General features: G+C 42.9%; 2 protein-coding genes across 2 annotated transcripts in view; both read left to right on the forward strand.

The window, feature by feature from the left end:
• Nucleotides 1-11,313, forward strand: part of BTK (Bruton tyrosine kinase) — a 126,136-nt gene extending 114,823 nt beyond the window's left edge. Inside the window, 6 exon segments of the mRNA XM_030209734.1 lie at nt 2,900-3,071; nt 5,341-5,557; nt 6,416-6,480; nt 8,008-8,126; nt 8,589-8,746; nt 10,462-11,313. Of these exon segments, the coding sequence (XP_030065594.1) occupies nt 2,900-3,071; nt 5,341-5,557; nt 6,416-6,480; nt 8,008-8,126; nt 8,589-8,746; nt 10,462-10,533 (803 nt within the window). The 3' untranslated portion in view covers nt 10,534-11,313.
• An 8,016-nt stretch (nt 11,314-19,329) lies between these two features.
• On the forward strand, nt 19,330-22,184 carry TIMM8A (translocase of inner mitochondrial membrane 8A). The gene is made up of 2 exons (XM_030209484.1): nt 19,330-19,560; nt 21,383-22,184. The coding sequence occupies exons 1-2, from the start codon at nt 19,432-19,434 to the stop codon at nt 21,542-21,544; spliced, it is 291 nt and encodes a 96-aa protein (XP_030065344.1). The 5' UTR covers nt 19,330-19,431; the 3' UTR covers nt 21,545-22,184.
• Nucleotides 22,185-22,598: the final 414 nt, after the last annotated feature.

A 22,598-nucleotide genomic window follows, 5' to 3' on the forward strand; every position in this document is an offset into this window, starting at 1 on the left:
CCGGGCTAGATGGACCATTGGTCTGGCCCAGTACGGCTACTCTTATGTTCTTATGACCATTGAACTGGGGTTCAAAAGAGGTCAGGTGGAAAAGTCAATAGAAATGATAAGCCAGGTAGATTTGAGAGAGCCGTTATTTATCCTGAAATGAGCTATGGAAATCTCATCTACTTTTTGGGATCTGTTGGGTACTTCTGCCCTGGACTGGCCAATGTCAGGGATGGGACACTGGGCTCGATGGACCGTGGTCTGACTCAGCATGGCCTGACGTACTTTCTTAAGGCTGTGACGGGAGTAACTGTTGGTCACACTTCCTATATTGTTTTTTAACTTATTTGGTTCTTTGCCACCTCACCAACATAGTGGCCAAATTCTCTTTTTCCTACCACTGATTTTCCCAGGAGAGTTTGCTGCCGGAGGAGTGGTACTCCTGGTACTGCCCTGTTGGGAGAAGCTATTAGAGTAATTGTTTTCTCTCCCACTGCGTCTACCACCCTCACTCTATTGCTATCAAATAATTATATAGCAGGCCAAGGTACAAGCAGCACTGTGCAGAAACACAAAGGCAGGCCCTGCTCAGTGGAGTCAACACAAGACATTAAGGACAGATAAACAAGAGTAAACATAGCTGGATGTTATGACAGCATTTTCTCTCCTTTGTTTGCTTTCACCCATCGACAGACGAGAGGCCACAGTGGAATCTGTAATGGAACTTACACTAGAATCTGTGATAGGGAAAATAGAGCAAAATAACTGCAGTTGGGAAGGCAACAATTGCCACCATTTGTAACATTACTGAAGATAATCACTTCAGTACTGGCTACAGGAGGAATCCTTTGAGTATTCCTCATCTTCACTTTTTCTGGAAGGTAGATTAAAAGGCCCATTTTACACAGAACATCAGGACTGGAATTCAGACATCCAGGTGCTCATTTTTTTCTTTAGCTTTTTTAGACACACAGGGCTTCTTTTACAAAGCTGCGTTAGCAATTTCTGCGTGGCAAATGAGAGGAAGCCCATAGGAATTGAATGGACTTCCTCTCATTTGCCACACTGAGAATCGGTAGCGCGGCTTTGCAAAAGAGGCCCACATAGACCAGATCAACAACATTGACGATGTGGTCAACAACCAAATCAGTGCCACCATAGATGCCACTATAACATGAATCTATATTATACATCTTTATGTTCCCCCACCCATCTTCCCGTCCCTCTACCACACAGAACCTTTTGCACTGTGTCCTACAGAAAGAATTCAGTTTGGAAAAGATGACAGGGGATATGTTAGAAGTTTATAGAATATGAGTGGAGTGGGATGGTTAAATAGGGAATGGCCATTTGATCTTTCAAACATGTATAAATAGCCTAAGTTGCATGGATGTTCCTATTTTTTTAATAATAAGTGTATTATAAACCACTTTGATATTGTAATAATGTAGAGCTGTATATTACCGTATTTTTTGGACTATAAGACGCACTTTTTTTCTCCCAAATTTGGGAGGAAAATGTTGGTGCGTCTTATAGTCCGAATATAGCCCCCCCCCCTCCCCATTACAGGTATCTCCCTCCATTACAGGCTCCCTCCCTCCCTCCGTTACAGGCTCCCTCCCTCCGTTACAGGCACCCCTCTCTCTCTCCGTTGGAATTTTAAAACTCCTCACCTCGTCGGTGTGACTCACGGTAGCAGCAGCGCTTCAGCGTGCACGTCACCCTTGTGGGCAGGACCAGAGAACTTAGAGAGAGAAGGCTGAGTGAAGAGCGACGTGCACGCTGAAGCGCTGCTGCTACCGCGAGTCACACCAACGAGGTGAGGAGTTTTAAAATTCCAACGGAGGGAGAGAGGGGTGCCTGTAATGGAGGGAAGGAGGGAGCCTGTAATGGAGGGAGGGAGCCTGTAACGGAGGGAGGGAGTGCGTGCGTGCCTGTAACGGAGGGAGTGCGCCTGGAACAGGGAGGGGGGCCTGTAACTATTTTTCGGACTATAAGATGCACTTTTTTTTTCCTCCAAATTTGGGAGGAAAACCTAGGTGCGTCTTATGGTCCGGTGCATCTTATAGTCCAAAAAATACGGTAAAAATAAAAAATAAACCAGTGGTTCCCAAACCTGGTCCTGGAGGCACCCCAGTCAGTCAGGTTTTTAAGATATCCACAATGAATATTCATGAGAAAGATTTGCATGCACTGCCTCCACTGCATGCAAATCTCTCTCATGAATATTCATTGTGGATATCCAGAAAACCTGACTGACTGGGGTGCCTCCAGGACCAGGTTTGGGAACCACTGTAATAAACTATAAAATACCTATAAAGACAAGCAGGAGTGCATGTGTATTTGTGGCACACACAAGGGGAGCAGCCAGCTTGCAAAGCAGCTTCCAAGTGGAAGTGGCTGCTTGTAGTTTCCACATGTGAGTGGCACTGCTTTCATGTGTAGTTGTCCCATTTTAGAAACCTAGATGTGTAAGTCCCACCCATTAAGTAGTGAGGCTGCAATTTCTATATTTGTTTGTGAAGGCAGAAGTAAACATCTGGGACTAAGGAGAATTATTTTCTTAATTCCTCATGTAAATCCCTGGCCCAAAACATGCACTTTTACAAAAAAAAAAAAAAACATGCATGCCTTTGAGCTTGGTGTAAAATTCAACAAGGAAATTTGTTTTCCCATAAATGTATATTCATTCCCATCCCACGCCTCTTTGAAATCTCTGTGTGGTGTGGATGTCCACCTGTAAATAGCAGCTTTCTGAAATCTCCATTTACACATGTATCCAGTCTACACATACAAGTGCCACTATTTTATACGTGGAGATCATCTAAAAAAAAATCCTATATGTGATTAAATAACCAATTATCTTTTGCTGTCATCTATAAGTATTCAGTTCAGATGCTGTTTATCACAGGCTCATGGGAAATTGATCCCAAGGATCTGACATTCCTAAAGGAGCTGGGAAATGGCCAGTTTGGAGTGGTGAAGTATGGAAAATGGCGAGGCCAGTACGAGGTCGCTGTCAAGATGATTAAAGAAGGTTGTATGTCAGAAGATGAATTTATCGATGAGGCAAAAGTCATGATGTGAGTCACTGTACAGCTTGTTTTCTTGACCTGTATTTACATCTGTACATTAGGTGTTCCAGACCTGCCAAGTCTCCCGCATTTAGCGTGAGACGCCTGTTATTGTGGATCATTTCCCGCACTCCCACTGGGAAGCCAAGAACTCCTGTTCAGCAGCCTCTCCCTCCATCAGCAGCAGGAAGTGCATTAAGACAGCATTTCTGCTGCTGCGGAACCAATCTTGTGATAAGAGCTGAAAAATTTCACAGCTCTTATTGTGAGACTGATTCCTGTGGCACAGGAGATGACATTTTATTAAGGAGTCTCCTGCTGCCAGAGGAGGCAGCGTGTTGGTACCGGGGCTGCGGAATTGAGATGTGCCAGGGGGTGGAGTGAGTGGGGCTCGGGATGTGCCTTATAATGTCCCTCTCAAAAATCAGGCCACCTTGGCAGCTCTACTGTTCTGGTTTCTTACTCTTTAATTCTCTTGCTAAGTCCATTCTATATTAATAGAATCCTGTTACTGTCAACACTGCTACTACTTCTACTAATTTATCATTTTAATGTAATTTATTTATATACAGTACAATTTGCTTGGGGACTTGAGGTAACTGTCTACTGACAGTAGTTCTGGAAGTGGTAGCCGGGGGGGGGGGGGGGGGGGGTTGCACATGCCAGGATATGCATTCACAATGTGCATACTTAGAAAAGAACGTGTGCTACTTGCAAAGTACAAGTTTGGTGAATAAAACAGCACTGTCATGGCACTAGAAACTCACCAACTAAAGGAGCTCCTTATTCTACAGTATTTCCTTCTCTCTTACTAAAGTGCTCATAGTCTCAAAATTGTTTGGGATGCTATCTGAAATATCCAGGGCCGGTGCTAGACATGATTGTGCCCAGAGCAGATGCTAGGGAGATTGTCCCTCTTTCAACCTCAGGCAGGTTTGGGGGCCCCCAGTGACATGGGGGCCCAGGGCAATTGCCCTGTTTGTCCACCCCTAACACTGGACCTGGAAATATCATTAACATCTGTGAAGTCTTTAAGGGCTGTACTGATTTCTATACAAAAGACTTCTTTCATTAATCAGGATTTTCTACTTCTCATATTAAGTAGAGCAATTAATGACAGGTCCAGTGGAGTTAGTTAGACAAAACGGTAGGTGCAATATCTCACAGAACAATTCTGTCAGACATCTGGGCTTACTAGGAATAAATCTATCAGAGTCAGGATGCTGGGCTCTGAGTCAGCTTGGCACTTATGAGTAGGAATTCTGTACTGGAGAATAACAAGCGAGATCTCTTACTTGTGAGAGACGGGCAGCTGGTTCTATTATCAAAGGGAAACCTAGTGCTATAAATGGATGCTGAGGAGATACAAATTCAGACTTAGATGTCATATCCAAAAATGTCCCTTGTGCATTTGACTTGTCCAAAGTCACAAGGAACAGCAGTGGGAATTGAACCTATGTTGCCAGGATCAAAGCCCGCTGCACTAACTATTAAGCCACTCCTCCTCTGTTTTGGACGTCTTGCATTTGGATGTCTTTTGTTCGAAAATGGACCAAAAAAAAAGGACGTTCAAATCACAGGACATCCATAGTATTTTCGAACACAAAAGATAGACGTATATCTTTTTTGAAAATTACCATCTTTCCTGTTCAGAATTTGGACGTCTTTGTAAAATGTCCAAATTCTGATTTAGATGTTTCTTTTGAAAATGCCTCTCTTTATCACCTAACCACTGTCAGATTGTCACCCATTTACAACCTAAATGGAAGCGATGCTTATATAATCTCCCTATATCTAAGCCAAGCTTAAAATCTTTTCTATTGTCTCAGATTTGTCAAATTCAAGTTAACTGTAAAAACTCAGGTTTTGATTTGACCTGAGCTATAACTTACACCAGTGGTTCCCAAGCCTGGTCCTGGAGGCACCCCAGCCAGTCGGGTTTTCAGGATATCCACAATGAATATTCATGGGAAAGAGGCGCCTCTACTGCATGCAAATCTCATGAATATTCATTGTGGATATCCTAAAAACCTGACTGGCAGTGGTGCCTCCAGGACCGTTTGGGAACCGCTGGCTTACACAGTTTAATCTAGTGTCGGTACCTGACCCAAGACGGTTGTTCCACCTCTCTACACTGCACTTTTCAGTAGAACTCCAACTCTGGCAATGGATTGACCTGAGCAAAAGATAAAATGCAGTAAGTTGTTTTATTTACTGTTCAGGTTTCTAGTGCTTACAAAACTTTCATTTTTATTCCCTTTCCCCTGGGACACTATAGGAATTTGTCCCATGAGAAGCTGGTTCAGCTGTATGGTGTTTCCACCAAACAGCGCCCCATCTTCATTATCACAGAGTACATGGCAAACGGCTGCTTGTTAAACTTCCTGCGAGATACCCGACGGCGCCTCCTCCCCACTGAACTCCTAGAGATCTGCAAGGATGTCTGTGAGGCTATGGAGTACCTGGAATCAAAGCAGTTCCTGCACCGAGACCTGGTATGGTTCCTATATTTGTATGGGAAGTGCTAATGGTTAGAGCAGTGAAATGAGAACCAGAAACTAGGGTCCAGACCTTGCTGATCTTGGGCATTACTTCACCCTCCACTGCCTGATGTACAAATTTAGGACTAGATTTCCTAATGCATGTTACTGTATTAACATGTAGTATTTTATGCAGTGGGAATTTGTTTAATAATAATGCCTGTTAATGTGTGGTAGTGCACTTTAGTAAATCTAACCCTTAGACTCAAATATAACTCACATTGACCAACAAAAAGATGAGCTAAATATAAAAAGATGTTATTGCATTGCATCCTTGGCATTGAATGAAATTATGGTAAGTGAAGACTCTTGGGACAGAATGGAGAAGAAACCATTAGATAATAAAACAACTTTTGATATTTGGAACTTCATGGTTTCTATTTACCAGAACCTGATCTGAAATCTAAAGTTTGGTGTTAGGTTTATCACCTGATTTGCTGATGGACATCATTCTATTTGTTTTATTTCACCTGGCCAGATCTAGAAAATGAATGTAATGAAAAATATCAAAGCAGAAATGAATTAAATTAATTAGTAAGTAGATGAGGGTTAACAAGTGCTTGCTGTTAGTGAATATGTGAACTCTTACTTGTACACTGTTAACACTAAGTGCCAGAATACAAACCTTCATGGCATTAAAATGCTACCACTGGTTCCTGCATGTACCCAAAGATCAGGGAACTGGAATGCATTTTGCTTTGATTACCAGAACAATATCTGCTGAAGCGATGGAATCTACTTATAATAGTTCTGGTGTGGAATAGATTTGAATAAATAAGAACTCTTATCTGCATATCTTTTGGTCTTTCGCAGGCTGCCCGGAACTGCTTGGTAAATGAGAGTGGAACAGTTAAGGTTTCAGATTTTGGTCTTTCCAGGTCAGTTTCTCTCATACCCTCACCACTGGCCATGTTGTCTGCATAAAGTTCCATTCTGGCTGAAGACTGCATGTCTCCTTTCCTTTGGGTGTCATCCACAGGAGTTTTGTGATGAGATCACGGTAGCAATAATGAGCACTTGTCCTCTTGAAATGACAGAATAGTAAGATAAGAAACAGAAGCTCAGTTACATCCTGAGGGGCCAATACACAAAAGTCCTCGGAAAGAACCACTTGATATTTTCACCTCGGTAAAAATTACTGAGGTGGAAATAGGCGAGCGATTCTCAAAAGAAATCGTAAGCAAATGAGCTGCATGGACTTTTAGTGTGCAGCTCGGTACAGAAAGTGCTAGGACATATGTATAGCAGTCAATCGGTAAGTGTGGCTGCCATGTGCATGCCCAGAATGCCTCCACAGCGTTTCTTGGCTTTCATACACGAATACAAGCTATGTGTATGAAAGCCATGGGTAGCTTTTTTTTTTTTGTGGAATATTAGGGGCCCCCTTCCAGTGTCTGAGTCTTGAGCAATTCTGAAGAAACATTTGCAGCTCAGGAGCCCCCTCGTAATCATGCAACTCAGGTTACAGTAGGTGAAAGCCCCGGTGCTTCCAGTCACTGCTGTTGCTGGTGGAACTCTACCATGCCTCCTCGCTTTTCCAGGAAGGGAAGAACTTTTTTGGACTCTAGTTGCTGCTCTTGAGCCTTTCCAGGGATCTTGGATCCCCGGATGCACTTTTTCTTTGCGGGACTGATCATAAGGAGAAACAAAAGACATGAGGGCTGCTTTCGTTTCTCCAGCTCCCCAACTTTTCTTTCTCCTCCATGCTTTGCAAAAATAGCTGTGACCTCGGCTAGGGCTGCTCCAGACCTCTTGTAAAACTTCTCTCGTTAGAAGTGGGTAGTCCTTTCTGTGAATCACTCGGAAACAGCTGTACATCCCTGGGAATGCACATTTGAATACAAAACAGCAAATGATTCCCATTGGCTGCTACTGCAAATGGAAAACAGCCCGCAAAACCCCTTTAGGCATTTCTTACTGGATTCTGTGCTTGCTAAACTGGCTTGAACATTTTGGCGTTCAAATAACCAAGTCATCACTTTTCAACTTTCTTGATCAGATCAGGCATAAGGTCAAAACTATAAGGATGCTGTCTTCTAGGCCTTTTGGCTGAGATTGAATACTTACACAGTCTGGGGGGGGGGGGGGGGGGTCCTGTTATCTAACACTACTGAGAATAAGATTACATTATGACCATTGCTTGTTGCTTTTTCTTTTTCAAGCTTCTTAAATCTTTTACTATCACAGAACCCTGTGACTAGTGATTTCATCCACTTTACAAAACATACGCTAATGGTTGCACTAATGTTAAACCATTGTACTGTAAAAAAAAGTTAAAAATGAAATCCTGAGACATATGAAAATGAAAAAGCTGGACTGTGCAGTGCAATATACAGCAGGTGTGTGTTGAAGAAGGTATACAATAGAAAGTACATAGAATGTGATGAGATGTTTAAACTCTGCAGGTATGTCTTGGATGATGAATATACCAGCTCTGTGGGCTCCAAATTCCCAGTTAGGTGGTCTCCCCCAGAGGTCCTCCTGTATAGCAAATTCAGCAGCAAATCTGATGTTTGGGCTTTTGGTGAGTAAAAGACAGATAAAGCAATTTCTACTATGAAAAGGTGAGAAATCTGTTCCGGGTTACCATATTCCCCCTTTGGCACTGCTAATCTTTGTATGAGTTAGTACAGCTTGGTGGGAAGATTATTAGGTAGCAAGTCTAGGCACCACATGGAAAAAAATATGCAAAAGTTAGTCACTTTGGTTTGGTGTCAAAATATGCATCTTGAAAATAGTTACCTGTAGGACATATATAGGTATTCTGATAGACTTGGGACCACCTTATTGTGCCATTCTTCCTATATACTCAGCTATTTCCTTCTGATAATCTTATAAACCAAGTCATGCAGTGAGACCATAATCAGAAAGCAGATGTCAGCACCTTCTCACCATGGAGATCTCTGTCACGCTGTAACATCAGGGGCTTCCTAAACACAAGCCTTCTCTGCTGTGGAGATTTTTACTCATTGTCTCTTCTCCTCAGGAGTTCTGATATGGGAGGTGTACACTTTGGGGAAAATGCCATATGAAAGATTCAACAACAGTGAGACGGCAGATCATGTCACCAAAGGTCTCCGTCTTTATCGGCCACAGCTGGCCTCGGAGAGGGTGTATGCTATCATGCACAGTTGCTGGCATGAGGTAATTCTTTCACTAAAATTCATATTCTCGTGGTGACGACAATGCTGCAATTACTTTTTACATAAAGTTACATTCTCTGATCATTGAATCCAGAGGTTACCCTCACATACAAACTGAACAGATATTTTTTTTATCATAGTAACTTGTTTACTGCACATTATCTTTCATATTTGTAAATTACTTTCATTTCAGTCTGAAATATTAAAAAAAAGTTATTACTGTTTTAGTTTATTTTTAAACATGTGAGTGGAACTTTTTACCTGAGGAAACATTTTCTTCCAGAACACATTAAAGTAGTGTAAGAAAACCTGTAATAAAGTAAACCCCCCACATTCATTCCTGGGTTTCATCACAATATTCTGAGTGGCTGCCCAGTCTCCTGGGACAAGAAAATTCAGCTTCTAATGCACATTAAAGGATTTTTTTTTGTCCAAACTGCTTAACCACATTCAAAAAACAATGCTGAAAATGAGGCGCCATGAAAAATCTGCACTCAGTACCATTCTATAAAGGGCACTCTGGGCTGAGCACTCATATAGAATAGCACCTAGCAGGAATCCCGACACCCAACTCATAAGTATATAAGTAATGCCACACTGGGAAAAGACCAAGGGTCCATCGAGCCCAGCATCCTGTCCACGACAGCGGCCAATCCAGGCCAAGGGCACCTGGCAAGCTTCCCAAATGTACAAACATTCTATACATGTTATTCCTGGATTTGTGGATTTTTCCCAAGTCCATTTAGTAGTGGTTTATGGACTTGTCCTTTAGGAAACCGTCTAACCCCTTTTTAAACTCTGTCAAGCTAACCGCCTTCACCACGTTCTCCGGCCACGATTTCCAGAGTTTAATTATGCGTTGCGTGAAGAAAAATTTTCTCCGATTTGTTTTAAATTTACTACACTGTAGTTTCATCGCATGCCCCCTAGTCCTAGTATTTTTGGAAAGCGTGAACAGACGCTTCACATCCACCTGTTCCATTCCACTCATTATTTTATGGCACGAGAACTTACACCAATGGAGAGTTAGGTGACTTGCTCAAGGTCACAAGAAGCAGCAGTGGGATGTTAATCCCTGTATTCTAATCACTTGCTACGCCTCCATTCCACTCTAAGGTGCAAAATGTTTCATACCTGTGAGCAGTGTTAAACATTTTGCACTCTAAAACATTTAGTACTGCTCCCAGGTGCAAAACATTTTGCACATGGGAAAGGAGTAGAGGAATATAGCTTAGTGGTTAGAGCATCATATTTGATAGCCAGGGATGCCTGGTTCAGATCCTCCTCAGAGCAGTGTAAAGCATTTAGCAGCTGCCTTTTTTTAACCTGTATTTAATCATTCTGTAACACTGCACACATCTTTTTGGGTGCAGATCTTTATAGAATTGCACAGAGCCAGATCTGCATGAAATCCAAATTAGTGCCAATTATTGATTATTAACGGCTCCTTATCTCATTTATTTGCATGCATATCTCAGGACTGTGTGCAATTTATAGAATCCAGGGGTATATGCTTAACTTTGGACCTTCTCAAAGGCTAAGAATAAAAAAACAAGTCTAGGATACCATATTTTGCTTTAGTACTGTTCCTCAATCATTCTTTGAAGACCTGTATCATCTTGTTTTCAGAAAAAAAATTAAGTCTCTGTTTTATTCAGTACTGAGTTGTTAATCTCTATCTCACCAGCACTTCACTATGTATTTCCACCTTTCCAGAAACCGGATGAGCGTCCTGCCTTCAAAGTTCTTCTTAGCAACATTCTGGATTTAATAGATGAAGAATCTTGAACTTTGACTTCTGTTTCTTCTTTTCTGCAAAAATATTCCACACCGATGGAGCAGGAATTTCCTGCTCAGGTTTCTGGCAAAACACTGCAAGTTAGAAATGCCTGGAGCAGGAAATCAACCTGGATTTCAGTCCTTTACCTTCAAAACGTGTGTTTCAGAACTTTTAATCTCTTCAAATAACTGAGATCTCCATCAGCACCTCACTGACCAAGCACAAACCTGCTGAAAAGACCTCTGTTGTGAAGAAAGTACACTAGCCTGGGCTATAGACTAGAAGCTTTGGCAATGGAACTGATTTCTTGCAGAGAGTAAAAAATAATTTGACATGGGACTGTGTGGAGCATTATACTGATACTGATTCACTTCAAAGTTGCTGTCAGGAGTCATGACAGGCTTGTGAGCAGCAGGAGACTGAGGACTCTGTTTTGGAAAACACAGCTAAGCCACTGGCAGCTGTTAGAAAATGAAAACAGATCCAAAACCATTTTCAAGTGTTTGTTGCTAAGCAAGATATCACAATACGTATGCAGTGTCATTTTAGAAAAGGTATGGATGTCGGCATATAGAAGTTTTAGACAGAACGTCTAGAACCTTTGACATATTTTACAAATGCAAGACTAAACGTAGAAGCCTAAATTTGACATATCCTCTGCCCCCTGACCAAGGCATCCTACAAGCCTTCAAAAACATATGTATAGCACATCAATGATGATATCTCAAAATGTGGTAATGTAAAACGCCTGGAATAAAATGGTACCTAAGGGTGCTCATGAAGCTCAACACCATCATTTCTTTCCCTATAGGACAAGTACATAGCGTCTGTGAAGTCCCTGCAGCATCTCTGGTATCCATTCAGTGCCTGCAGCGGAAAACATCTATTGCCCACTGCAAAATGTTTGCTATTCCTCCATTCCACTCTAAGGTGCAAAATGTTTCATACCTGTGAGCAGTGTTAACCCATTAGTGTCCAATGTTCCCTCCCTCCCCTCCTCTACCTTTGTTTTTCTCTTCTCCCCCCTCTCTTCAGCATTGCACTACTGTTATTCTGATGTACTTTCTCCTGCATTGTATGCCACATAGAGCCCGCCTTGGTGGGAATATGTGGGATATCAATGTTCACAATAAATAAATAAATATGGGAACAAATTGATTTGTTCCCATATGGGAACAGTGGGTACTAACGGGTTAAACATTTTGCACTCTAAAACATTTAGTACTGCTCCCAGGTGCAAAACATTTTGCACATGGGAAAGGAGTGGAGGAATAGCTTGGTGGTTAGAGCGTCATGCTTAATAGCCAGGGGTGCCTGGTTCAGATCCTCCTCAGAGCAGTGTAAAGCATTTAGCAGCTGCCTTTTTTTTTAAAAACCTGTACTTAATCATCACTGCACAGAAATAGAATAAGGTACATACACCGTTAACAAATACAACACAATACTGTGTTTCCCCGAAAATAAGACACTCTTATATTTATTTTTCCTCCCCAAAACGCACTAGGTCTTATTTTCGGGGGGATGTCTTATTTTCTGGGAAACATCGGTCACCCCCCCACCACCGGAGGTCGCCTGGCCCCCCCTCCGTCGCTCCCGGAACTAACCTGAAGCTCCTTTCACATTCGCAAGTTCGGATTCGGAGCAGCAAGCAACAGCAGGGCAGACCTCTTCTTTCTTCCGTGCCCCACCCTCGCCTGACGTTAGGAGAGGTCTGCCATGCTGCTGCTCCAATCCGAACTTGCGAAGGTGAAAGGAGCTTCAGGTTAGTTCCAGGAGCGACGGAGGGGGGGGGGGCTCGGCGACCTAGGGTGGCTCTTGGTGGCCCTGCTTAAAAAAAAAGTTTGGTAGGTCTTACTTTTGGGGGGATGTCTTATATTTTAAATTTGCAGAAAAACCCGGTACGTCTTATTTTCGGGGTAGGTCCTATTTTCGGGGAAACATTGTATTAAGGGCATCAAATCACAAAAAAACAATTGACATAAAAAGAATATTGTACCATCCAAATCTTCTATAAACAACTCTGGCTCTCCTTCAACAATTAGACTCCCTGGCGGTGGAGACACACTGTGCCAGATAAGCAGCCAGCACTGCTATGAGATGTAAAACATTTTTCACTGCTCTGAGTGTACATATGTATCTTGTTCAGTTTCTGTGCAGTACTGATTAAATAAAGGTTTAAAACAAAAAAAAGCAGGCTGATAAATGTTTTGAATGGCTCTGAGACCCAGATCCACAAAACTTAACAAGCCAGCAACCAGTTCTAGCCAGTTTAGCGAGCAAGGAGTAAAACAAGACATGCACAAAGGGGTTCTCTGAGTTCTTTTCCTGTCACGGTAGCAGCTAAAGAAAACAGAATGCAAAGCTATTATAATGAGCTAATTACTATACAAATGTGAATGCAAGGCGATGCACAGCCATTTTCCAACCCGATGCACAAAAGCAGTCCCTAGCTTTACCATGGTAAAGTTAACGGGAGGTTTGGAGCTGTCAGTCCTGACAGCACCAGACCTCCCGTTAAATTTGAGTGAGCTTCACACAACAAAATATCAGGGCAGTGAAACTGCTTTTTAACCAGAACACAATGACAAAAATGCAACCTGAAAGGATGTAGGGAGCTGGTGAGTCCCTGCAGTGGGAGGAAAAGATCCTGTTTCAGCTGTCCGGGACCAGGCAGAGATGAAGGAGAGCCGCAGGAGTTTTTGTGCTGCCGCTGCCCTGTCATGTCCCTGGCAAGGAAGCGGGGGTGGCAGAGGTGAGAAGAGAACACCAGAGCCCAGGGGAGCTAATTCCAGGCTCCTGTCATCAGCGGGCTGCCCCCCACCTGGCAAGAGAGTGCAGGCTCTCAGTTTGTTTTTGAAGAAATAAAATCTATGCTGGCTCTCATACATGCGGCTTGTCTGCATGTATGAGAACCGTCTATAGCATGCGCCGAGCAGCCATGCTCGGCGCTCGCTCAGCTGGCCGACTGGCTCCCCCCCCAATCGCATGCAAATGAGCTGGGTTGCAAAAGCATAAGAAATTTGAATACATTTCCTCTATTGAAAACAGATCTGTTTCATGAATATCCACTGCAGATAACCTGAATGCTGGGGGGGGGGGGGGGTCTCCCAGGACAGGTTTAGGAACCCCTAATGAAGAGCTCACTGCAAGCACAGTGCGTCTACAAAGAGAAATATAGACCTGCTGTATAAGAGTCTTTTCCTTTCATAAATTTACTGTATCACTGGAGGTGGTGCAATGATGTGCTAAATAATAATATCCATAAAAACATCAACAAATTAGATTGACGTGACCAATCTACAGTAAAAAGAGTCTTCACTCTGTGAAAAAAGGAAAGCAAATCTATTTACTTCATGAACAATTTTTGACAGTGATACAATAGAATTGTTATTTTTATTTTTTATGTTGAATCATAATACCAGTAAACAAATATAAAACACATTTTAATGAAAACTTCAACATCCAACCAAGCTGTGGAATTTGTTATGGGAAGATGTGCTCAAGGCATCTAGCATAGGAGCAAGGAAACAACAGTGCAGACGATCCGCAAGATCCAATGTGGTGGTGGTAGAAAGAAGTAGATCAGAATCAGATTTATTTTCTTCAAACCTTTGTTCTCTATGAAGTTTAAAATACAACCAGAAAAGCCTGACACTGGCTGTGTTTCACCCATGCAAGGGCTGCATCAGGGGCTAGATAATTCTATTATTATAGTGGGGCCCTAAAATACCAATACATTTATCGGGAAAGCTGAACAAGCCAAATTACTACAGAATGCTACATAGAAACTTCATGTTAACAGAATACCTCAGTCACACACACAGAACACAAATGCCAAATACAGAATAAGTAACCACAAACTCTAGACACACAAATTAAACAGAAACCCCAAGAAACCAGACCTTGCATGTAGTACACCAGAGAAACAAGAAAGGAAGGCAAGGAAGGCATTTCCTCCTGTGCACAATATAAAGATGGCACATGCCATGGATGATGTTGAGGGGGTGCAACTAGGGCAATTGTGCTTGGCTCCCTGGCCAGAGAGAGCCCCAAGCCTGCTGGAAGCTAAAGAAAGCGCAGCCTGATAATGGACTTTGGGGTCCTCTCCTAGATTTCTGCCCTGGACCCCAGCCATGTTTAACACCAGCTCTGGCAAGATGTACATTCCAAATCCGACATATATTCACAGCATAGAAAATAAAATAATTTTTGTACCTTTTTGTTGTCTGGTCATTTTATTTTTCAAATCATGTTGGTCCCCGTTTCTGGTTTCTGCTTTCCTCTTGTCTTCTCTTAACTCACTCGCCAGGGTCTCCTGTCAATTTGACATTTCTTCTTTCTCCATGTCCATCATTCATCTCCCATCTGTTTCCCTATATTTCCTTATCCAGTATCTCCCCTGTGTTCATATCCCCTCATCCATCATCATTCTTCTGTGCACCTATGCACCCCATGCCCAGCATCTCCCTTCTGTGTTCCTATTCTCCCCCTTGTCTGGTATCTCCCCTCTGTGTCCATATACCACCCTCTCCAGTGTCCAGCATGGTATCTCTATTCCATATCCCCCTTCCCCCCCCCCCACCCCATTGTCAGGCATTGCCCCTCTGTGCCCATATGCCATCCTCATACAGCATCTCACATGTGTCCCTGTCCCCATGCTCCAACCTAATGCCTCCCTATGTCCCCTTTCACCCTCCTCCACACCAATGTGTCCCTCTCTGACCCCACCCTAACCAGCTTCTCTTCGTCTCTCTTCCCTTCCCATTATATTTCTGGCTCTTTCTCCCACTGTGGGTTCAGCCTTAACCCCTTTTCCTTTATCCCATTGTCCAGCATCTCTCTCCCTTCCCTCTAACCCCCCCACCACCACCACCACTCCCACAAGACTAGCACCTCTCTCCCTTTGCACCAGCCCTCATTGCAGGTCCACATCTCTCTCCCTTCCCTTCAGCCATCACCTGCATAACCAGCAATCCAACACCTCTCTCCCTTCCCTCCAGCCCCCCACTACATGTCCAGCACCTCTCTCCTTTTCCTCCACCCCCCCCCCATGTCTAGCACCTCTACCTCTTCCTTCCAATCCCCCCCCCCCACACACATATCCAGCACCTCTCTCCCTTCCCTCCAACCCCCTCTTCGCAAGTCCAGTACCTCTCTCCCTTCCCTTCCCTTCAACCCCTTGCCCTTTGCAATCCATCACCTCTCCCTTCCCTTCAGCCTCCTCCCCTCCCAGGATGAGGAACCTGGAACCACCGAGTGTCATCTAGCTCAAGTAGGAATCACATAGAAAAAGAGCAAATTCATCCAGCAGTAGCCCTCTGCTCAACTAACACCGATAAGAAACTGGTTCAGAAGCTGCCAGACCAACACCAAGAAGGAACTGAACAATCCCACTATCCTCCGCTTGGAGTCAGAGAAAATACTGAACATTCTAGGCTGCACACTACCCTTAAGGGGCAAATTACATGAAACTACTTGTCTCTGTCTCCATTCACTGGTAGATGGACATAACCAATTAGTCTGGAATAGATGACGTGCGAGGCATATTTTCAAAGTACTTAGACTTACAAAGTTCCATAGCAAAAATGAAGCCTGTCACAAAATGGATTCTCTTATTTCTGCATCTAAGTTAGAAAAAATTGTCTTTCTGAAATGTCACAACAGGTGCAAGTAAATAAGGAAGTTGCAGTTGAGATAAAGGCGGAGGCATATTTCCGATGAGGAGGTTGCGGTTAAGCAAGTTTGGAAAAAACAACTTTAACATTGGAGTAAATGTGAACCCATTAGTTTGAATGGGGCCAAGAGTGTATAAAAGACAGGGAAAATTTGGGTGCGGCAGAAGATCTCCTGGACGTGCCAGACTGAGATGCTGTCTGTCCGACCACCCCACCTGCTCGTACAGTGGTGGAAATAAGTATTTGATCCCTTGCTGATTTTGTAAGTTTGCCCACTGACAAAGACATGAGCAGCCCATAATTGAAGGGTAGGTTATTGGTAACAGTGAGAGATAGCACATCACAAATTAAATCCGGAAAATCACATTGTGGAAAGTATATGAATTTATTTGCATTCTGCAGAGGGAAATAAGTATTTAATCCCTCTGGCAAACAAGACCTAATACTTGGTGGCAAAACCCTTGTTGGCAAGCACAGCGGTCAGACGTCTTCTGTAGTTGATGATGAGGTTTGCACACATGTCAGGAGGAATTTTGGTCCACTCCTCTTTGCAGATCATCTCTAAATCATTAAGAGTTCTGGGCTGTCGCTTGGCAACTCGCAGCTTCAGCTCCCTCCATAAGTTTTCAATGGGATTAAGGTCTGGTGACTGGCTAGGCCACTCCATGACCCTAATGTGCTTCTTCCTGAGCCACTCCTTTGTTGCCTTGGCTGTATGTTTTGGGTCATTGTCGTGCTGGAAGACCCAGCCACGACCCATTTTTAAGGCCCTGGCGGAGGGAAGGAGGTTGTCACTCAGAATTGTACGGTACATGGCCCCATCCATTCTCCCATTGATGCGGTGAAGTAGTCCTGTGCCCTTAGCAGAGAAACACCCCCAAAACATAACATTTCCACCTCCATGCTTGACAGTGGGGACGGTGTTCTTTGGGTCATAGGCAGCATTTCTCTTCCTCCAAACACGGCGAGTTGAGTTCATGCCAAAGAGCTCAATTTTTGTCCCACAGTACCTTCTCCCAATCACTCTCGGCATCATCCAGGTGTTCACTAGCAAACTTCAGACGGGCCGTCACATGTGCCTTCCGGAGCAGGGGGACCTTGCGGGCACTGCAGGATTGCAATCCGTTATGTCGTAATGTGTTACCAATGGTTTTCGTGGTGACAGTGGTCCCAGCTGCCTTGAGATCATTGACAAGTTCCCCCCCTTGTAGTTGTAGGCTGATTTCTAACCTTGCTCATGATCAAGGATACCCCACGAGGTGAGATTTTGCGTGGAGCCCCAGATCTTTGTCGATTGACAGTCATTTTGTACTTCTTCCATTTTCTTACTATGGCACCAACAGTTGTCTCCTTCTCGCCCAGCGTCTTACTGATGGTTTTGTAGCCCATTCCAGCCTTGTGCAGGTGTATGATCTTGTCCCTGACATCCTTAGACAGCTCCTTGCTCTTGGCCATTTTGTAGAGGTTAGAGTCTGACTGATTCACTGAGTCTGTGGACAGGTGTCTTTCATACAGGTGACCATTGCCGACAGCTGTCTGTCATGCAGGTAACGAGTTGATTTGGAGCATCTACCTGGTCTGTAGGGGCCAGATCTCTTACTGGTTGGTGGGGGATCAAATACTTATTTCCCTCTGCAGAACGCAAATAAATTCATATACTTTCCACAATGTGATTTTCCGGATTTAATTTGTGATGTGCTATCTCTCACTGTTACCAATAACCTACCCTTCAATTATGGGCTGCTCATGTCTTTGTCAGTGGGCAAACTTACAAAATCAGCAAGGGATCAAATACTTATTTCCACCACTGTATATCTGATTGTGCTGTATTATTGTGGTGAGTTATAATAAAGCTGAATATTCCTGCAACCTGCCTTACTCTTTCCTATACAATATCCAAAGGTTTAATTGAACCATTTAGCAGGGATGGTTATTAGAGAGTGCCTAGGCCCACATGCATTTGTAGAGAGTTAGATAAGCGCAAATGGATTATAGGATCAGCCTTCTAGAAAGCCTCCCTGATATGTGGGTAGTTAACCAGCATACCAGAAGGGATCTATGGGGTGGTTTTCCCCCAGAAAATTCAATATACTGCAGCTGTTGGAGCTACTTCTCCCATAGAAATTCATGGTGGCATTTTTGGAGGGGTTCCACCTCCCACCAAATGCAGAAACTTCACTGCTACAGCACAGAAACTTTCTCCAGATCACCAACATCCTTTGACTAGAGCTGCCTTCTAGTCTTCTGCCCCGACTGCCTTTCCATTGGTTGGATCCTACCTAGTCTCTACTGGTAGTTACACAATGGACACAGGCAGTGAAGGCTCACTCAAAAGGGTAAGGGCAGTAGAGTGCTGGTAAATTATATTAACATTCCCTATGTGTGCATCTATGGGTTCTGTGTGTGTGTGTCTAGTATATGTTGTGTCTATTGGGCATGTAGCTGGGGCTCGGGGGCACTTATGGCACACCAAGTTTGCAGGGGACATGGTAGTTTTGACTATGTAGGGGTAGTTATAGGGGGCAAGTTTGGGAAGTTTTTTGGTGGGAGATTAGCAGGGGTAGGTAGTTTTAGGGTTCAGGCAGTTTGAGGGGTGCTTTGCAGAAACTGAACTCCTTTTTCCCCACAGACATGCATTAGGTCATATTTTGAAGGAGATCTCATTTCTCTGAAACCATGGTCAAATTTGCCCTATGTTTGAACTCAGTGTGTCTTCTTACTGTTTATTCTTCCACGTGCCATCATTATTCTCTGGTACAGAATCTGGAACCCCCCTTTCCCACAGAAATAGATTCAGAGGCAGATGCACCAAAGACCCAGTAAAGCACCGATTGCTATAATGTCTACCTTAGTAAAAATTTGTGGAAATAGCAAAAGATTTTGTGTGTGTTCAACAAACCTAATCAAAAGAAAACAGCCCGCGACCGTTCCCAGCAGCACACACAAAAACACACCATCCCGAATCCCCCTTTCTCTTTCCACCACCGCCTGCCTTCAGAGCCCTCAGCCCGCCTTTCAGCCCCACCCCACCCCCTACACACGGCCCGCCCGGCAATCAATCTCAATCCCAGCATTCCTCACTACCCTGTCACCCATCTCTATGGCCCCGCGATAGAGACGCGCTTCTGCTTCCGGCGGTGGGTTAGAAGAATTGGGAGGAGGCACGTGAAGGTCAGTGTGCCGGTTCTGATTTAGCCTGCGCCCTGCGGTAGTAGCAGCAAAAGCAGCAAGATGAGTATGGATTCTGCACAGAATCTGGGGGCTGCCACCGCCGATCCGCAGCTGCAACATTTCATCGAGGTGGAGACACAGAAGCAGCGCTTCCAGCTGCTGGTGCATCAGATGACAGAGCTTTGCTGGGTAATAATCCTTCTGAAGTATAAGCTGTATAATATCATAGGGCCTTGCTTAGTAATAGTATTCTTATAGTACCATGCATCGCTGGGTAATAACTTGTTTACAATAGAGACCTTTCTATTAAATACTGCGATTTACTCTCCCCAATAGTATCAGAGTTTCTGGGTTATAATCTTTGTATGATGTACTGTAGGTCTATGGTTTTCGAAGAGGACTGGGGTTTGGAGGCAGATCAAGTGCAAATTTGAATTCTTTGTAATCCACCTTGTAAAAACTCTTAGTAAAGGAGAAAAGGCAGAATGTTATATTTGACGTCCTGGCGATGAACTGTATTTCCTTTAAGATCTTTTTTTTTACCTCTGAGGAAGTTAGTTCGTTCAACAACTCTGTGTTCTGACACCCAAGTTTTCATGTTTGCACCAAAGACCTGCCTGCACTGTATACAGCTACCTTAAATCCATTAATGTTCATCTGTGTTGTTGCTGTAGTGTAATTTTAAAATCATGACATAAAGCCCATTGTTTTAAGAGAGGGAGTTTATTTTAGAATAATTTTAAGGAGTAGGGCCCTGTAGCATTAAGCATTCTTTTTATGAAATGTCACTAAATGGTTTAGTTAACTTCCCTTGGTGTTATAGTCTCCATTCTTGACTCAGTTCTGTTTTACATAAGAATTTATTTGCAGCAGGAATTAAGAATATTATTGTCTTTTTTTTAAACTAAATAATATATTGCAAGATTATGTAGGATCTGGGCAGAAATTTGGGAGGGGTTCCCCAAATCTTGCAACAAGCTCTGCCTTCTTTAGCTTTGAACAGGCAGGCATGGGGAGGCCTAGGGTAACTGTCGTGTTTTTAAACTTGCATTCTAGAGCAGAGTGGAATTTGTACTAGTAGTCCCTGATTCTACCTACTGAATTTGGTGCAGCAGTGGGGCTGTTAAACACCCTGGAATGCTGCCCCATAAAATTGGATAACTTGGCAGTTCAACAACACTGGCTTTGGTGCTTGGGATAATTTGTCAAAATTGTTTAGACATCTCTGCAAATTTTGAGTAACAGTATTTTTGTCATATTCAGAGCTTCTTATAAAACTTTTATCAATATGTAATGTAAAATTATACATTTATAACTAGGTTGCATGCTAATGAACCTAGTATTGCTTTCCTTACTTACCTTGTTGTGCTTTATTTCATTTGTTTTTCATTTTTAGACTATTTTTGTCCTAGTCAGTACTGTCTATTGAACTACATCACCATGAATCTTTATTTGCAATTAGTTGGGGGTTTCTCACATTACCCCTTTCAAACTCAGCCCAGGGATTATAGCAGAAATTCTCAGCTCAAGGCCAGAAATCATGTCTCCCTCTGGAATCCAGCTAATGTAGGCACCACTGTTTAGCATTGACTGATGCTCCTCTGCTCCAGGGCTGTGAATACTGCTTTATTTAATCCTTTACCTGTTGCTGGATGCACTTGTGCAAGTTTCTGATGAATGGGAAAGACTCTCGCTAATTTAAAGGTCTCTATAACACTTGGATTAGTTCTGTGACTTGTAATATCAAGTTATATTTATTTCACTGTGTCTTTCTGTCTGCTATCTGTGTATTTAATGTCCAGATGATATTTTGATGTAGCTGCCCCAAATTTGTGAAATATTTCAGGTGCTATGAAGTTGAATAAACATCTACTAGTATATTTCTCGCCACCTGTATTTTTCTGCTTTCTATAAAGGTGGCCATAGTGCTAGTAATATTTCTAAAGCATGGACAAATAAACTGAACAAAAGTATATTCTACCCTGATTTTTTTTTTATTTGTTTTGAGCAGGAGAAATGTATGGACAAACCTGGACCAAAGCTGGACAGTCGAACCGAAACCTGCTTTGTAAACTGTGTTGAACGCTTCATTGATACAAGTCAGTTTATATTAAACCGGCTAGAGCAAACACAAAAGTCGAAGATCGCATTTTCAGAGAGCTTGTCTGATTAATGATGGAAAACAAGAGGAACATTGTACTTGGAATTGAGAACTGAACATGGAGAGCAGCAGAAAGGACAGCTCTCAAGAGGAAAGGCTGCCACCTCTGCTTACTTCCTGCCTGTTTAAAAGGATGTTGCCCCCTCTCTGCGTCATACTCTGTGAAGGGCTTTTTTAATGCCAAATGTGAAAAAAAAAATATACAGATCGGAGAAAGTGTATTGTAATGAACATTTGCTTTATTTAGATATGGAGTAACACCATGTGTTGTACAAATTCACTTCTCTTCAGTGAGACAAAAGTAGGCATAACTCAGGGAAGGGAGCAGAAATGAAAGTTTATTGATCCACTTTGTGGTCCTGCATAGTCCACTTACTAGTGGATGTAGGAAGCATTCCTTCATTGAAGGTGCAGTATTCACATCGGAACAGTCCATTTAAAACTGGCATAACTGCTGTTGGTGCACACTACAGGGTAGCATAAGATGGGACTCTGATGGGATAGGTGGGGTTTAGACTTCCCTCTGTCTTTATTTGCAAGCTTGGGAAAATCACATTATTTCCCCACTGCTTCCAAAGCACTGTTGACAACAAGGGATACATTTTAAAATGGCTTTTCTAGTAAACTGATTTAATAAATTAGATTAAAACTATGAATGGATCTCGGAGACAGATTGTTATTTCAGAAAATTGTGACGCAAAGCTCAGGCGTTTGTTATTTATTTATTTATTATTTTACCTTTTTCACTCAGAAACACAAGGGCATGACTTCCCAGTGATCTGGATACATTGGTCATATTCACTTTCAATTCTGCAAGGCCACAAACAAGTCAGGTTTTCAGGATGCCCATAACAAATAGGCATGAGGTAGATTTGAATATACATGAGAGATTTGTATGCATGATACCCTGAATTCCCTTAGCTGTTTGCAGCCCTCAGACTGCTTGTAAATATCCCTGGGATGCACTAATCAATGAGAGAATGGGTTATGAAAGGAAAGGGGCCTAGTTTCTCAATATTAATGAATAGAGGCAAGGAAGAAATTTTCCCAGTTCTCTTCCCATGCA

Source organism: Microcaecilia unicolor, chromosome 7 (genome assembly GCF_901765095.1).
Source record: "Microcaecilia unicolor chromosome 7, aMicUni1.1, whole genome shotgun sequence".
NCBI lineage: Eukaryota > Metazoa > Chordata > Amphibia > Gymnophiona > Siphonopidae > Microcaecilia > Microcaecilia unicolor.

What these genes read in the sequence shown, in the direction of transcription:
- TIMM8A (XM_030209484.1), top strand. Translation starts at nt 19,432, where the DNA reads ATGAGTATGGATTCTGCACAGAATCTGGGGGCTGCCACCGCCGATCCG. An exon ending in AGATGACAGAGCTTTGCTGG is followed by an intron (nt 19,561 to 21,382) that starts GTAATAATCCTT and finishes TGTTTTGAGCAG; the next exon opens with GAGAAATGTATGGACAAACC.